At 45.7% G+C, this 18091-nt stretch overlaps 1 protein-coding gene across 6 annotated transcripts in view; it reads left to right on the top strand.

The window, feature by feature from the left end:
* Positions 1 to 18091, top strand: part of LOC123933496 (transport and Golgi organization protein 1 homolog) — a 482235-nt gene that overhangs the window by 71825 nt on the left and 392319 nt on the right. For 5 of the 6 annotated variants that reach the window (XR_006816614.1, XM_045992728.1, XM_045992733.1 and 2 more), the window contains exon 2: positions 3766 to 3826. Coding sequence is in view for 5 of the 6 variants with exons in the window: in XM_045992728.1 (XP_045848684.1) it covers positions 3766 to 3826 (61 nt within the window). In the remaining variant the exon portion in view is untranslated. Of the gene's footprint in view, positions 1 to 3063; positions 3109 to 3765; positions 3827 to 18091 lie in introns of those variants that run through there. The other variant, XM_045992731.1, reaches the window with a different exon arrangement.

The following is an 18091-nucleotide window of genomic DNA, read 5'->3' as shown; positions in this document are numbered from 1 at the left end:
GAGTGCAGTATACTCGTGTGCTGTTTACACAATAGAACATGGGCATCTGGGAACTGCAACTCCTGCAGAGCAGTGAGCTGCAATTTCACTTAGGACCACCCCGATGAGGTTTGCTATTTCAAGGTCTAGGAAGTATGGTTTATTTCAAAGCTGGGTCATCATCACATCATTCAGCACTGCCTTCCAAGTTATGTAGAAAATCCCACAAAATACATGAGTGATGAAGGGGGATAGCAAGCCCAAGTAGAAGATTATTTTATATCTGTTCCACTAAGAAAGACATTTGTGCGTTTTTGAACTAGTTTCCTTACTTTCCCCTTATTCTATTTATGCCTCAAGGGCTTTCTTTGTTGCCCTCCATGATCCTGTCCTGTTAGGTGCCCTCATGTGTCTTTTCTCAAATCTGTCTTAAAGGCCCAAGATGAATTGGGGGATCAAGAGCTGAGAGCCTTGACATCCAAAAACCAAGAACTGAAATGTATGTTGTTTGCAGGGAAGAAATCTCCATATGGTGGCAATGAGTTTGCATCGGGCAGGGAAAGAATGCCTTCCTGCCTTCACAGTCTTGCCCTTCTCTTTTCCCCATTGAAACCAAGTTCTCAGGTCATGGCACAAACACACAAAAGGAAACTCATCCTTAACAGAAAGTAAAAAGTTCCTGGAAGACCGGTGTAATGCCCCAAGTTCTCAGAAAACAGCTAAAGAAGCAGAACTGAGCCTGCTAAAGAAGAAAGTGGATATGGTGGTGGAGTTCTCTGAAAGACAAAAACTGACTGCAGAAGTGTAAGCTATTGCTGTGTTGTCATAAATACCGTTGTATGAATTTATGTGGTGGCAAGTCTAGATAACTGTATTTCGAACTTCTGGAATGGATCTTTGAATACTTTTGCCAAATGCATTCTGTAGAGTTTTGCCTGCCCTTCCTATCTTGATTTGTGTAACCTGTATTTTCCTTTTTGAAATAATGACTTGCCACGCGTTGTTGTGTGATTCATTGGGGTAGAAGGGGGAAGGTACCAGCATTAATCACTTTGATTAACTGGATCCCCTCTGGGTCAGTCTACAATGTCCTTTCATTTTCACTCTCATCATGTGCTCTTACCCCTCCTGGATTAGGTCCATTTCTTGTTCAGCATGAGACTTGGGTCCAGAATGCGGAGAGAAAAATGGAATTCTCTTCCTGCAGAAAGAGGGAAAGTTTTTTTTGTGGAAAGTGGGCTGGGGCTCCAGCAATACTGGGTCCCTTCATCTGATGTACAACTGAAATCATTTGCTGCAGCCCAATCCCTAAGAAGGCCAGGGTATTTCCTGTCCACCTGATTTTCTTTTTCTTTTCATTTTTAAAAAAAGATTTTATTTATCTATTTGACAGAGACACAGCAAGAGAGAAAACACCAGCAGGGGGAGTGGGAGAGGGAGAAGCAGGCTTCCCATGCAACAGGGAGTCCAATGTGGGCTCAATCCCAGGACCATGGGATCATGACCTGAACCAAATATTTTTAAGCAGATACTTAATGACTGAGCCATCCTGGGGGCCCTCCACATGATTTTGTAGGTGTAACTCTCCCGGATCCCAACCAAAGCCTGCAGTTTCACTAAGTCTCATCTTTGCTGGCTAGACCGGAAATTCACTTGTTGCATTCCAACCTGTCCCCAAAAGATTACTTGTTCATTTACTGTGTATTCACTCACCTGTTCCAGAATTCACTGATGTGTCCTCAGGAAATTGGCTCGCACTTCCAGGCTGGCTTTCTCCTAGGCGTCCTTCTTCTCCATGTGGTTCTCATGTTTCTTCATGTGCTCTTTAGAAATTGGGTGCATTCACTCACAAGTTTGCTCTCTTGTCCAGTGTTTCCTTTTGTTTCTGAGGCGATCAGGATGTTTGAGTCCTTCATCCATGTTGAAATTCCCTGTCTTCCCTGGAGACTCAGCTTTGTGTTATTCCTTCCAACTCCAGGGGTGGGTACCGCTCTCTCTCTCACAGGCACCTGGGTTCTGATCATTGGTAGGTTCTTCTTGGGGCGGGTTCCATGTCCTGACCACCTTTCTCTCTTCAACACCATATCCCTGAGCCACACATTGACTGCCGCTCCAGAAGACATTTGCTGAAGGGTAGTTGAGAGACCAGAAGCAGATGCTCATGTCCTTCTCTTTCTAGAGCTTTTGTTTCAGTTTCTAAAGTCTTTCTGATGTGGTTCTTGACAAGTGTCCTGTTAAAAACTTACGAATCAACACCATGAACAAAAGAGTCTGAGGGCAGCACAGCAAACCAACCTTTCTAACATTGCCATTTGCTGCCTTCACTATCCATGAATGTGGTCTTGTTCAAGAAGGTTGACTGAATGGAGTTGACAGTTTTCCATCTGAAGTCTGTTCTCCTGAGATAACATCCTGAGTATGTGACAGTTAACATGGATTATTTGAGGACATATTTTTGGCACTAAGATTGGCCTTTTCCTACACCAGGATCTTTCAAGAGGGCGCAGGGGTTGTACTTCTAAAGCCTAGAGATGTGTGGGAGTGAGTTTCCATGCCAGTGAAGCCATATTTTGGAAGGTTCCTTTCGGGCTGACTGTGTCGAGCCCAGCCTTGGTCTGAGTATCAGGGCTCCCCTCAGAGGTGTGGGACTAATGATGAGCCCTTGCTTCATCCTAATGGGTGTAGTTGTTCAGGCTTGGCATTTCACTTTTAATTGAAATGAGACTTCACCATCTCAAACCAAAGATCAACTCTGAGAGGGTACAAAGTGCAATGTTATTTGGTGACATGGTGAATGAATTGAAGTAGAGAAGTATAAAGACAGTCTTGATTGCAGGGAACTTGGCAGTAGCCAGAGTCTGATTTTTCTTTAACCCTAAATAGGGCCTTCATTCATTTCCCTGTTGTGTTTTCCATCTGTGTATTTAGTGGTAACTTCAAACCTAGGCCATCAAGTGTGCTGGGAGGATAAATGGCAGAAATTAAGGACCTTGGCTACGGACAATGTATATACCTTTCCCATCTTAGGAAGCTAGAAGAGACACTTTATGAACTGAATGCAACCAAGAATGAGATGTCAGCTGCCAAAGAAAATCTGAAAGTAACCGAAGAAGAAATGGAGAAGTATAGGTAAGTTCAGACACTACATACTAATGGCTCCTGAAATCCCTGTTCCCTTTGGGTTTTTAATCTTTGTACATTATTAGGACTCAAGTAATATACACAAAAATTCAAAGGATGTATCCAGAGAGAATTAATAGACACGGAAATATAAGGAACAAAACAATTATGTTACTAAACATGTCCTGATCCCCAGCACTGGCGTGACTCTGTGGAAACTGGCTCCACACCAGTATCCGTGGGGGTGGTGTCAGTTGTCCTCATGTTGAGGAGAGCAGTTTATTCTAGGATGAGTCCTACCTATAAACGTTGTAGGGCCATCTAGTGGCACTGGTCTTTGCAACCCTGGGAATTTGGCAAGGATAGAAGTTAAAGGAGAATAGAGCTTCATGACAAAAGACACTTGTCATGTGATAACTGAGGGAAAGATTGAAAACGGGTAAGGAAATTATGTCAGTTCTGAACCTGCAGATGAAGAAAAATATTTAAGGAAAGGCTGTAACAATAGCTTTGATCCTACTGTCCAATTACAGTCAGGTCAAAGTGTTTCCTGTGTCAGGATCAATTGTATGAAGGGACAGATAAGAGGAGGTTGGTCACATGGGAATGATTGAAAATCACACCCAGTGTTGGGTTTTGTCTGATGAAAACAACTGTCCCTTACAGACAACAAGTAGAAGAAATGCAAGATCAGCAGCAAGAGACTGAGCTCACCTTCAATCACAAGGTAACCTGAGTTGTGTCCGACACACTGACCCCTTGGCGCCCCCTGCAGGTGATGGAAGTGGCCCTTAGAGCCCTGAACATGGGCTTTTTTCAGATCGCAGTTCAGGAGAGGAAAGCTCTGACTAACTGGGTAAGTGTTTTCTTTTTCTTCGTCTTCATTTGGGGCATAGTCGGGCACAACTGAATGTGGGTGTGTTTTTCTCCCGCAGATGAAGGCTCCATATTGGGAAACAAGGATGATGCAGCAGAGCAGGGAGAATACCTACCTGAAATACAGGTGTGAGAGTTTGACGTGCGTTTTTACGGTGTTTGGAGAGGTGACAGCTATGCTGCTTAGTGCCTAGGAGAGGACGTGGTGTTGTAATTCTTAGAGATATCCATTCTTTTTCTGTGTTCAAGACTGCACATGATGACAGGAGAGAAGCTCCCTGTGGGATCCATGAGGCACGAACCAATGCTGGGAAGGCATGAGTTGCAGAAGCCTGTGTGGCAAGGTAGGGAGTACGATGCGACATGTAGCAGCCTGATTTCTGCTGTGAAACCACATGGTGTCCTTACTGTTCCTGTGGGTGATCACTGTGTATCCTGGAGAGAATCACAAGCCTGCAGGTTGTCTAAAGAGGTGACAGGAAGGTGCTTTCCTCATATGCCCCCAGGCAGCAGAACACTTGCCCCTGTAATAGGTGGAGCTCACGCTCCTCCACTCCTTACCCCCACTCCCCCCTTCGGAAGAGCTGAGCCTGAGAAGGTGGTAGCCGAGCTCCCTTCCCACCTTGACTCAGTGGTCAAGCCTTGGTAAAAAAAAAAAAAAAAGAAGAAAAAAAAAGACTATTTGTGAAAAAGGGCATTTATTTACTTGTTATGGAGATTCCTATATTTTTGTTTTATTTGTAATCTATGGGACCATATTCAGCAATGAAATATATTTTACTCCTCTCATGTTATCGGTGAAATGCCATAGCTTTATTGCTCAATCTGCCTATGTTTTCTTTGTTTGTGACTATACAAATGTCAAAGTCTGTTTCTTCCCTGAAATTTTTCCTTGTTGGCTAGTCATGCATGCTAGGTCTCATCTTCAGGATGGACAAATGAACCATCCACCTGCAGCCTGAGAAGAGAATATGGGTTGCTCATGTGGGGGTTTGTGGATGTTACCCACGCAAGGCTGTTCTCAAGTAGATGTTTAGTCTATTAAGAAAAAGGGATTTTGCCTGCTGTGTGTTGAGCACCCCAATTTTAGTGTTGATTTCCAGCCAGTTGTTCCCCGACCTGGCCACACGTGATGGATTACTTAAAGAAACACTGGGACCAGGGTCCTGGAATATCTCCCGCAAGAGTCAGGTGACTGGTGTCTCTCTTAGCAAAGGAGTCACTTGAGTCACGTAGGAAAACTTCTGATAAGGGACCCAAGTGTGGAAAAGAGTGCAAGATGGGGGAGGAAGACATGGAGGGCATGCAAACCACAATAAATCTCTGACTGTCTGATGCAGCACCTAGACCGGTTCCCAGGATGAACCGGAGCACCAGCCCTCAAAGGGACCCAGAGATGACTACGGTAAGTACTGTGGGCATTTTTAGTTGTGCCCGTTTCTGAAATGCATTGCACTGTGGACAGCTCCCTGTCCTGGCCTTCGTGCTTCCTCCCAAAGCTGTAGATTCTTAGGGGCACGTGAGGGTAGGATGCTCACCTCGTACATGTGTGTGTGTGTGCGTGTGTGTAAATAACTCGAGGAGGATGACATCTCACTCCACAGTGAAGTTGGCTAGTTCAGCCGACTCCTTGCTGTTTGCTTTCCTGTGGGAGCAGGAGCATTTTTGGTTTTGGGGTCAGGAGACTAACCTGGGAGGATGTCTGCAGAGGTCCTCATAATGAAAAATGGGAAAAGCCAGGACAGTCTCACACTTGGGCCACATGCTTTGGGCAGCTTGAGTGTTGGTGGAGAAGGTGAGTTGTGACCTCCCGTGCGTCCCATCTGTGTGGGTGCAGACGTGAGCTGGGATCCCTCCAGTTGGCCCCTGGGTGAGATGATGGTGAACTCTGGCAGGTGCTAGGTGTGTCATGGAAAACACCCCCTGGAGAAGCAGCCCCAAAGAGGGAATCCAGGTGACTCCCCACAGGGCCCATACCTACACATGTTTCATTTGTGCTCCCGTGAGCGGATGCTGATGGGGTCTGGTGGCTGTGCCATAGCGTCTCTCCCAACCTATCCTGGGAGCATCGCACATGTTCTCCAGACACACTGGTTTACATTTGGGGATGTCGAATCGGCCTGTCATTGGTTCTCAGCACCAAGGACTATGCATTTGCTCTGTGCCTGAGCTAAGAAGTATCCGAATGTTGGGGACACAGATCCACAGAGCTGGTCTCGCTCACTTGTAGGGGTCCTGCTTCTCTCAGAAAGCACTCTTCCAGGTCCTCTTCAGGACTCCGGACACTCCTATCTCCTCGGCGGTGTCTGTGGCCATGGACAGCCCATGTGGAACATAGAAGACCCCATTGTCAGGGAGGGAAGCAGAGCTGGTCGGGGGGGGGGGTGCTGGTTGGCTGCCAGTTGAACCACGAGCGGCTGCACTTTCAGGCGTGGACACTGGGCTTTCCATGGCCTTTCATTGTGTTTGTTCTCAATGTACAGAAGGAGATGCTGTGCTTGCCGTGATGGGGGAAGTGTGATCCCAGTCGTAGATACTGGCCTGTCTGGAGTGGAGTTTTTTCCCGAGTTGATTATCCTTGGTGGTACACTCCTTGTCTCTGTTGAGGTGCATAACTGTATTAACATGTGGTGACAGTAGTTTTCCCATGGCCTCTGTTCACCCCAGGTTCTAAGTGAGACATAGGGGATGGGTAGCCATTCTGGCATGGGTGTTACTGTCTTGGAACATAGTGGTGGGGAAGATGCATGTGCAGGTGTGTGTGCACCCCTGCCTGCCCACAGTGCACACTGGGGAACTAACTGGGAGAGAAGGATGCCTCCCTACATAGTGAAGTCCTCTGGCCAGCCCAACTCCCTTTAGGTTATGTTCAGGTGCACTCGTGTTGTGCTCATGCTGGGGTTACATGTGTCTGGTAATCCTCACAAATGGAACCTTGGGAAAACTCTCTCTGCATTTTATACTGTCTCCTTTTCAGTCTAGAATGTTCTCAGGGCAAGTTTCACGAGTCATCCCTGTTTTACCTCTGCTGGAAAACATGCTGTGTAGAACATACCTACTTACACCCTTTCTACAAGTATTTTGAAGTATCAACGCTCTAGGTGCACTGTCGTAATCACAACCCATTCACACATTCTAAAGGGGGATGTCAGTGATTATCTGTGTGACCATTGCCTCCCTGCCCTTCAGCTGGGCTTCCAGGAGCAGGTCATTTTGTCCTAAGTTACCGTGTGAGCTGATTTCTTTTCCCATCACACATGTGGAGTTTTCCATCGGAAAGCATATACATTTTTATGAATTCTCTTATTTGACCTTCCCATCTTCATTTCCCATTGGACAAAAATACTCTGTAACTCAGTAGGTTGAAATTACCAAATTACTATGTTTGAAGACAAACACAGCTGCTGAGTTTAAATAAGGGTTGTTGGTATCATGTTCCTCAGAATACACTTTTCCAGTGCCCCTGTCAGACCACAAGCCCCTAATTAGTCAAGGGTCTTTGTGGCCATGGACAGAAACTGTAGAGAGCAGAGGATCCCTTTGTCAGGAGACAAGGCAGTGTGGAGACAGTCAGGGACTTACAAGCAAACGATTCCCCTCAAGTGGCTTGGAAACTTTGTAGAGAAAGGGCATTCAGTTTCATCACATTCTTTCTATTCTGACCAAACCAAAATCTTCTCCAGTGGCTGAGGAGGATAGAGCAAGTGTTGTCCAGGATGTCGATGCCTCCGTGTCTGGAATGTGCTGCTTTACTAGTTAGCAATGATCCTTTTTCATCGTTAAGACACTACTTCTTGCTGGTGGGCAGACATGGGCAGTGATGTTTGGTGACAGGCTTTTCCTGTAACAGCCGTTGCCCTCTCCCCCCTCATTATGCTGGCCCCAGCTAGGAGGGGCATGTATGTTTTCTAGCACGATGCAGCTCTCCTGGAAGGTGGCATTGGAGAAGGAGCCGGGTGCTGAGAGCTTTTTGTTTTGGTTTCTTTTCTTGGTGTTGCAACTTTTGTCTGTTTTACAAAAATATTTTCTTGTCTGTTTTACAGGTGAGTAGAGGTGTGAGAGAGTTTCCTCATTGCCCAGGGCCCCTCCATATGCCCTACCACATGGGGCGGAATGTACCAGGCTTCCCTCCTCCTCATCCACCTCCACAGTGGTGGACGTGGGGGCCTCAGCCACACCTCATTCCTCCACCACATGGTGAGATGATCTGAATTGGTGTGAGTCGTAAAGCTTATTCATAGTTGAACCACTTATGTCAGTGAAGAGGATGGAGAGGTGGTACCACAAGGCTTTGCAATGCAATGATAAGCCCGAGTGGGGCCATGGTAACATTCCTCCACTTTGGGTGGACATCCATCACATGGATTGTCTGGTTCACCACACAGAACTTGGGCAGCAGGTGTCTACCATGGAGAAGAAAAGTGACATTTCACAGAGGACAGACATGGAAGCATTGCCCAGGTGCACTACGCAGACACGAAGTTTTGGGCGCTGGGCTGGATGAAGCACAATATTCACATCACTCTCACGTGTGGAGGCCCCAGTTGTCCAGCATTATATATTAGTTCTGGAAACATCTTTTCCTGGGCAGAGTGGTCGTATCTGCAAGGGTGAGGGACTGTTCCCTCCTTCGTCCACAGGGCTCAGGGGAGTCCCTTGAGAAACACAAAGGACCCTCCAGAGGGAGAAAGGGGAATAGGCTGCGGCAGGGGGGTGAGGATTGCCTTGAATCCTACATGGTCATCACCATTCTGAATCCACCTCTGTCCCTTCTAGGCCTTTGGTCCCAATCAGAAGCCTGTGGAGCTCAAGGGGACAATAGCAGCTATGCCCAAATGTCCCAGAGAAGAGCCAAGTAAATACTGGGGTATTTTCAGTTGTACCCATTTCTGGAGTTCTGTTCCTCTCTGGGAAGCACAGTTGTCCTCACCTGTGTCTAGGGTATTTCCTGGGATTCGTGTGTGGTGTCGTTTCCTGTTAAAAGTGGCAAATCTTCATGGGGAGCTTACAGGCATCTCTGTTTCCAGATCATCACCTTGAAGTTGTGTTGGTGGAGCAAAGGCAGAGTTTGTGCTCAGGGCTTGATATTCAAGGGGAAATTGGGCTGGGGACGCAGTAGGATTCTGAAGTTCCTCAGGACAAATGTGCCTGTGCCTGGCTGTTTGCACACACTGAGCAGTGGGCAGGTGCCATTGTTGGGAAGGAAGTGTCTCCATTGCACAATGGCAGACATCTGTCTCTTACCATTGTGCACATCCAGAATCTGCATATGTTGTTCTGGGAGGGATGAAACACCTCTCACTTAATCTGCAGTGTGTAGGGTTTGAGCTATCATTTCCATAGTTGTATAAACCCCTGACACAGGGCTGTGGCCCTTTCATTGATCATTAGTGTACAGGTCTGCTCTTGTCCTCTGCAGTCTGTAAACTTGTTGGTAATGCTCTTGTCCAATTGGGAGGTGAGAATGAGAAACAGTGGCTGATGCTGGTGGCTGGTGTGGAGGGTTCATTGGAATGTTGCTCAGTCACTTCCAGGGGAGAAGCTTCTGTCTTTTCTATGACATGTGTCAGATACAGATGCTGGAGTGTCCTCCACAAGGACCAGAGGTACTGCCCACAGGCCTCTCATGTCATGGCGGAGTGAAGGCTGCTACAGACATGGTAACTTTCTTCCGGTTGTTCTGTAGATAGAATTGATGGACCTTGTCTTCCAGTCATACTGAGGGGGTTGGAAGGTCCCTTGTGGTGACAGAGAGCTGCCCTTCTCTGAAAGCTGGGCACAGCAGGAGTGCATGCACACATGGTACAGAGACGACACTCCGTGCTCTTGGAGGGATGAGGCCTGCTCTTAATGTGAGGAATTGAGGGTGTGTGTCTGAGAGAAGGGAGGAACACACTGATGAAAGGACATAGACGGTGTGTTCCGTATAAGGGAAGAACCAGAGATGTATCCAGAAGGAAGGGAGGGAGCCCCGAGTCACACAGAAATAGGAGGTTGTGTGTGCCAAGAGGCTTGGAGGTGCTCAGGGAGAGGCTGGGCTTCTCTCAGGCAGGGTGAAGCTGTTTCCAGCAGGCCAGCAGCTTGAGAGTGGGTGTGAGGACACCGTGTGGTCCACACTGACTGCTGCATATGTTCACTCACACAGTGTGGATCACACCGTTATTTGTGTCAGAGTGTCGTTTCTGCCATGAAGCCATTCACCTGTAGTCTATGAAGACCATTGTTTCCCTGAGTTTCTGAAGGTTCTGAACCATGTGAAAGACTGTCATGGAGATTTGGGAAATTTAACTTGGTCTTTGGGGATTCTTGTCTGGCTGATTTTATGTCCCCCAGTGAGAACACATGAAGATGGGACAGAGACGCAGCAAATGTGGCCTCGCCTCAGCCCAAGTCAGACTGTTAGTGTGGGAGTCAGGGTTGGCCAGGAGCCACCCTAGCTGGAGACCTGTCACTAGGCCTCTGCATCTGCGTCAGCACCCTGCCCGCAGCTGTGTGCCTCCCCCAGGACTTCAGTCCCAGTGTCCTGGGGATTTGTCTGTGTTCCTGATTTCTCAGCCTAAATACCAGCTCTCAGTGGGGTCTTCTCAGGGCCTCAGTTTTTTTAAAAATATGTGATAGAGAGAGCATACTGGATTCTGAGGTCGCTAGAGCAGTAGAAGTTGAAGTACATAAGAACCGCAGGGGCCTCTGGGCAGCTCAGTCCGTAAAGCAAAATAATCTTGATTCCTGCTCAGGTCATGATCGCGAGCTTCTGAGATTGAGCCCCAAGTTGGGCTCGGTACTGAGTGTGGAGTCTATCTGGGATTCTCTCCCTCACCTTCTCCCCCTTCCCTCTTCACTCACAAGTTTGTCCTATCTCAGTCTCTGTCTGAAAAAGAAAAAAAATAATTGGCAACCTGTCTGGGCTCTGAACTTTCACTGTTCTCACGTTTAAATGAAAATAGCTCCATGCTGATGAGCATCAAAATATGTTCATTTAAGTCCACAAAATAAACTAAGAGTGTAATACCTCAGCCAAGATAGTGGAAATTCTCATTTCAAAGATAAAGCAAAGAGCCCCCTTTTTCTATTAAATTTCAGGTCCTTGCCACGATGAAGTAAAAGATAGTTAACAGAATGGGTACAATCAGAGATTAATATGTGAGATGTGAAGACAATTAGTTTCTATTATATATAGACTCACAGAGGCGGCCACACACTCAATTGTTCCTCCAAGGCCTCAGATACACTATGGGAGGCAGAGAGCATTTGGGAAAACATAAGTTCCCATTGTACTAACCCAAATCCTTTTGCCTTACAGGCTAATCATTTTGTAATCTGAAGACTTCCTTGACCTCCTACAACCAGGCTCCAATGAGTTTATATTTAGTAAAGATATGAATGTTTTCTGCCTGGTGGTCTGAATACTTTCCTGTCCCCGGTACTTTGTCTCTCCTGGTATCCTCCCAATAAACTGTTCGCAGTTCTGTCTCTGTGTCAGCGTTTGCCTTCAGGAGGACCTACAGTCCCTCTCTTTCGAGTGCACAGGGTGAAGCCTTCAGACACAAATAACACCGTGGCAGCCGTGGGGTGATGGAGGATAGAGCAAGATTAATCTTCGTGGTACCTCTACTGCAAGGGACCCTAGGAATCCTTCTGGGGAGGGGGCCCAGGTTGAATTTAGATCCACTGGTTTTGTATTAACTCTGGTGACAGATCCTCTTGAGCACATGGACCCTTCTAGTTTAAGGGGGGGTAGTGATCAGCAAGAGAGGTGGCTGTCCCCAGGCAGTGGTTTGCTGTGACAGCAGACAATGAGGTGTCTGGAGAGGCCCTGAGAACCTGGTGAGGCGCTGAGAACCTGGAGGCCCTGCATTAATCCAGGTTTCGTGCAGTGGTTTCACCTTACCAGCTGACCCCCAACTACAGGGGGGCTTTGAGTGGAGCTGATGGTGGCAGTTTTCTTGGTAAGACCCATGATGCCCCACAATCCTCCCACAGTTTCCCTCTTGAGGGATGGAAAGGGAAGAGGTCAATGACAGGAGACTCATCCCTTCCTCAGCAGCAGGAGGAGTTGGGGGTATGCTTCTAACACCTTTTAGGCCCTTTTTGCCAATCCCTTCTGCAGCAGAGCTGCTGGATCCTTGCAAAGCCCTCCTTCTTCATAGGTCATGGATGCAGCCATCCTCCAGTAGCTTTGGGGTCATGACTTGGCCACCAAAGTATCAAGGTCATTCTGTCCACATGCTGCCCAAGAGCAGCTGGTAACTGCACTGCGGCAGTCAGGGTCAGCATGAGTAACTTTTATAATGGGATTGTCGCGCCCTTTGGCATGGCCTGGGCCAAATGAGGGCGGGAGAGAGGGGGAGATAGGACAAGTGGTTCTCTATGGTGTTCCTGGACAGAGCCATACAGAGTGGAAGGCCTGAGGGTCTGCGGAGTGATGAAGAGACTGTCAGGGTGAGACACCGAGGGAGTGGTGGGGGGATAGGGCAAGTGCTAGCAAGGGAGAAGTAAGGGAGACAGGATAGAGAGAAGCAGAGACAAAGAAGAAGTTCAAGGATAAAAAGAGGTTGCTGATCTAGGTGTGTTGAGGTGGAGCATGGACCATGGTGGAGGAGGTCTAGGTAGGTGCTCTGAGCATTGGGACCAGAGAACGTGGGAATCCTGGATATCAGATTTCCCTGAGCCCACAGCTCAGACCTCTCTGGGGCTGAGCTGTGCAGAGGTCGTTTCACTTGGGAAGATGTGCGCACCTCTTTTTGCATGGGGTTGTGGAGCCGAGCCTCAGGATCCTTCAGGGGGAGAGACAGCACACTCTGACCTTCCAGCTGAGATGCCATGACTTGGAGCATTGCCGGGTTCCCAGGGTGACCAACAGAGGGAGCCTGTGCACCTCCAACAGAAAGGGGGCGGGTTCTCTGCGTGTGTGGCCATGGACAGCAGAGGTAGGGCCATAGGCTTTTCTCACCTAAGGGGCCTCAGCAGGAAGGGCTTCTGTAGCTGGCCAGGGATCCAGCTCCAGTCTCTCTGTCCCAGGATAGAGAGCCAGAGCTGTATTTCCAGCCGGTTCCCCCGATGCCCTGGGGAGACCGTGGGGGCTTTGCAGCAACTTGTTGCCTCCTGAGGTGTGACAGGGAAGAGGCCCTGTTGGCTGAGTGCTGAGGAGGGGGCTCTGGGAGCTTCTCCAGGATGTGCTGGTAGTGGGAAGTACAGGTGCTTACATATTGGGGTTCTTCCCAGGGTTTGGTCCTCATTGTCCCTGATGGCATTGGAAAAGACCCTATTTTACTCAGGTGTCTCTGGATTGAGAGGTTAGGGGACACTGCATCAGAAATGCTGTGGTTGGTTTTTTACCGATGCCGACTTGCTTCTGGGGAGAAATCGTGACTCAGCTTCAGAGGAACTGGAGCTACATTGGGTTGGAACAGGAATGCAGGAACTGCTGACCTTCAGGACCTTCTAGAAGGAGGAACTGGGGTTCCCCTCTCTGAGTTCTGCTGGACCTACTGCCCCAGGTAAAAGCACAGACTTTCCTGCACTGAAGCATGCTTTTATTACTTTTCAGTGTTTAATGTTTCCAACAATGTTACAGTAGTTGGAAAACAAGTGAAAACTTGACAGGTACCTGATACCATGAACTTTCCTTCTTTCAGAGTTAAATTTACAAGGAAAACAGGAATTGTTTTATTTATATAGAAATATAAATATTTATAATATTTATAAATATTATAAATAATATTTATATTATTTTTTATAATTATATATTATTATATATTATATACTATATATATACTATATACTAAGTATATATTATATACTATTATATAATTATATATATATTAAATATAAATATAATTATAATTATAAATATTATTTATAATATTTATAAATAAATTTATTATTTGAAGATAATAATATCTTCAAAACATCTTTTACCTCATCTCCTTTTCTGTTTTCTTTTTTAATGATTTTATGCAAGTACAGTGGTGAAGAGGGGGAGGCAGAGACAGAAGGAGAAGGTGACTCAGTACTGAGTGGGGACCCCAACGTGGGACTGGATCCCAGGATCCTGAGATCAAGACCTGATCCACCCAGGTGCCCCTGCTTATCTTCTTCTCTACAACGGAGATTTGCCATGTTTTCTAATTTTCTCATGAGCCGGTAACAATCTTCAGCAGTTGTAAATTGGTTACAGTTCAGTATCAGCTCTTTCACAGGATTCCACTGAGACTTCTGTTCAAAGTGTCAAGACCACTTCTCAATATATGGAAGACTGTACTAAGCAAAATTTGTGAATCAGTGTTCGAAGAAAAGGCTGCTGCTATTTGTTGAAGATATTAAAATAGGTGCTTAGTTTGACTGATTCATGCACTTCCCAATTTTTCTTTTCCTTTTCACTTACTTCTAATTCAGATATCATATTCATAGCTCTTCCTGAGTTTTCCATGCCTCACACATACTTTCAAGGCTCCTTTGTGACTTGTAAAGAAAACAGACCTTCTGGTGAGCATGCAGCTTTGTGTCCCTTCAGGATTTGTTGTTTACATCTCTGTCAACGTTTCCCACCCATTTGAAACTATCATGCCACCTTGGCATATTACAAAAGAAGTGTAATCTATATGCATCCATATGATTTCATTTAATTTTAGAATATTTCTTTATTTGAGATTTTCTGTTTATGACTAAGGCCTGAGAATATCTCCCAAGTTCATTGAATTTGGAAAAAGCATGTATCCAAGTATGAAATTTTGAAAGTTTGCATATTGAAATGTGGAATATGAAAGATGCATGTTTGCATCTCCTAAATGGAGATGATGTCCCTATTAAGTAAAGTGGACATAATTGTTGTGGGGGAAGAAAAAATGTCTTCCATTCTCTTCCAAACATGCTGCAGTTGCTCCATTATCTTATGTCTGGATATGGGCAATTATTTTTTCTTTTCAAATTTTTATTTAAGTTCTACTTAGTTAACATGCAGTGTATGGATATAAGCAATCTTACGACGGTATCCTTCTTTTTAACCATTTATTAAGGAGTTTATCAAGGAGTTGCTGTGGCTGCAGTCAAAGAAGTTGCTGCCTGTGTTCTCCTCTAGGATTTTGATGGATTCCTGCCTCAGTGTGAGTCTTTTACCCAGACTTTTCACAACAGACAGCAAAGCGATGGTTGGCAGCATGGGTGAAATGGGTGATGGGGATGAAGGAGCTGCTTGTCCTGATGAGCCCTGGAGAATGCATGAAGCATTGAATCACTCTGTTGTATTCCAGAAACTAATATAACACTGTATGTGAACTATAATGGAATTAAAAGGAAGATAGTTGGCAAACTATGTTAGTTGTATGGAAATGTTCTGTCCTGTCTTTCCTATTTGGTTTTGTTGGTAAATCTAAACCGATTATAAAGTGAAAAGTTTATTAATAATCATTTTTTTATTTTTTAACAAATAATCTTGCATAATTAGCCCTACCATTACTTATTAGTAATTGACACCTATTCTCTTCTAATGTTTTATTTATTTATTTATTTATATTTTAAAAAAGATTTTATTTATTTATTAGACACAGAGAGATCACAAGTAGGCAGAGAGGCAGACAGAGAGAGAGGGGGAAGCAGGGTCCTCGCTGAGCAGAGAGCCTGATGTGCGAATTGATCCCAGTACCCTGAGATCATGACCGAGCTGAAGGCAGATGCTTAACCCACTGAGCCACCCAGGCACCCCTACTGTTTTATTTAAATAATAGTATTTATGTTACAGAAATTGAGTCATACACAACAATATAGAAACCACAGAAGGAGGTATTACAGATGTTTTATGTTAAGGTAAACACATATAACATTATGTGAATACATAATCTAGAATGGGTATGTCATCACATGGCACTCCGTGAAGTTGGTACCTGCCATTCCAGGGGCTAATTATTCATGGCGTGAAAAATCATGGTTGTAATACTAGAACGATTAATACCAGAAAGGTTATTTAGAGGTTACTGGAGGGGATAAAAGAGAGTTGATAGGGGGACCTCCTGGGTGGTTCAGTTGGTGAAGCATCGAGTCTTGATTTTGCCTGAGGTCATGATCTCAGGGTCATGAGCCTAAGCCCAAATCAGGCTCCACACTGAGCATGGAGTCTGCTTAAGACTGTTCCTCTCAGTCACCGGGGTGACTCTGTGGGTTAAGCCTCTGCCTTCAGCTCAGGTCCTGATCTCAGGGTCCTGGGATCGAGCCCCACATCATTTTCTCTGCTTGGTGGGAAGCCTGCTTCTCCCTTCTCTCTGCCTGTCTCTCTGTCTACTTGTGATCTCTCTGTCAAATAAATAAATAAAATCTCTAAAAAAAAGGTTCTCCATCTCCCTCTAGCCCACCCCACACATTGTCTTTTCTCTCTCTTTCTCTCTCTCTCTATATATATATAGATAGATATATCTATCTATATCTATCTATCTATCTATCTATATATGGTTGATTTCAAGATACACAGTTAATTGTTAATGTTTATAGGAAGGGAACATGATTAGATTTTTTATTTTGTCACTACTGCTATATACTGTCAATTGCTGTTCAGCTTGTAAAGCTGCACTTATTAATACCAATTTCAAGGATAGTGAGCACTCTTAAGCCTCAGAATCCATGTCTTCTGAGTCTCCAAGGAATGGGAATTTTTCCTGGGGACAAAAGTGTTCACTGTTCTTGGCACAAAGTATATGCTGTCGATAATACTCCATCCCTTCTTAAAGGTGCATGTCTCTGTCCCTGGCAAGATTTGAAGAGTGCTTGGAAGAAGAGTTGCTTGAATTGAAACTTCTGGAGTGAAAGAGTGGGGTTGGAGTAGTTATGGGACAGAAGTTACTTGTTATTGAAGAAGTATCAGTGCTGGGACTGTAAGTGACCATGAAAGTAAGGCATTCTGGCAGTCATTTGGTGTATGATATGCAGTACTTCACTAATTTCTCAGTATTTCAGATCCCATGGGTCATGATAGGGAATACACCCATGAGAGGAGAGGGTTGGAGCCCTCTGGTGTCTTCACTGGCAAGCCCTGTCTTGTACACATAGTGACTGCCTCCCACAGTTGCCTGCAGCTCTTTGCCCGAGGGTGTCCATTGGCTTCTTTGGCTTCACTGGCCATGGCTGTGAGCTCGTCAGCCAGGTAACCAATGTCCATAAGAGCAACACTCATCCCGTGCAGGTCTCTTCGCACTTGGATGGGATGACTCAGGGCTGTTCTGCACGTATTTAGGGTGTTCCCATTGGATGGAGACAGAGTTGCCCAAGCAGTGACCTTTAAATTAATGCTCTGTATTGTGTGTTGGCTGCACTCATCCTTCATGTCTTAGCTCCCATCATTTCTTCTCACCAAGGAGCCTTCCAGAGAAACTACTTATACTCACATTTTTGTCTTAGAGTCACTATCTGAGGGACCCAACCCCTCATAACTCCTGTTGCTGCTGAGAATTGTGGGTGTTGTCCCTCTGTGCCCCAGGAGAGGATTTACCTTTTAAAAAACACACATTCTTGGGAGATCTCAAAGCTCAGTCAAGAGAATCAATTACATTTTTTCCCTTGTGTAGGACAACTGAAAATCCATGCTTGCAAGGCAGTAGAGTGACCTAGATAATACTGAGATTATTCAACTTGTCACACAAAGTGGAACGCTCAGGCTGGAAGGAGACAAATATTGTAGTATCGTTATCAGTGGTACTGTTATTGAGTTCAAGCATCCTATCCCTTGAAGGGATTTTGTCCATCAGGGTACTTCTTGGCTATATGCTCACCCTCTACTCATGCCCAGTCCTTATCTTTGTATCCAATCCTAGACTCACTCTCATCCAACCCTACCTCCCCATTCCCACCTTCTGTGTCCGTTCCTCCTCTTCTGCTCCCCCAAGGTTTCCCAAGATCCATCTTGGCTCCAGATTCTCCCCCTTCAGGTGTTGGAGGTTCCTTGCATCCATCATCTCTCCTGATCCCCTCTGGTTAGTAGGAGGGGGTGTGAGTACAAATGAAGGTCTTGTTCTACCTTCCCTTATGCCATGGCCCTCCAAGGGGGAATGGGCCCCAGTCTGGAGTCCAGGATTGCCTGGATATTAGTCTGTAGCAAGGAAGGAATTGAATTCAACTATAACTATAAATTGGG

This window comes from Meles meles, chromosome 21 (genome assembly GCF_922984935.1).
Source record: "Meles meles chromosome 21, mMelMel3.1 paternal haplotype, whole genome shotgun sequence".
Lineage (NCBI taxonomy): Eukaryota > Metazoa > Chordata > Mammalia > Carnivora > Mustelidae > Meles > Meles meles.
Note: the sequence above shows the minus strand (reverse complement) of the source record. Positions and strands in the feature narration are given on the sequence as shown.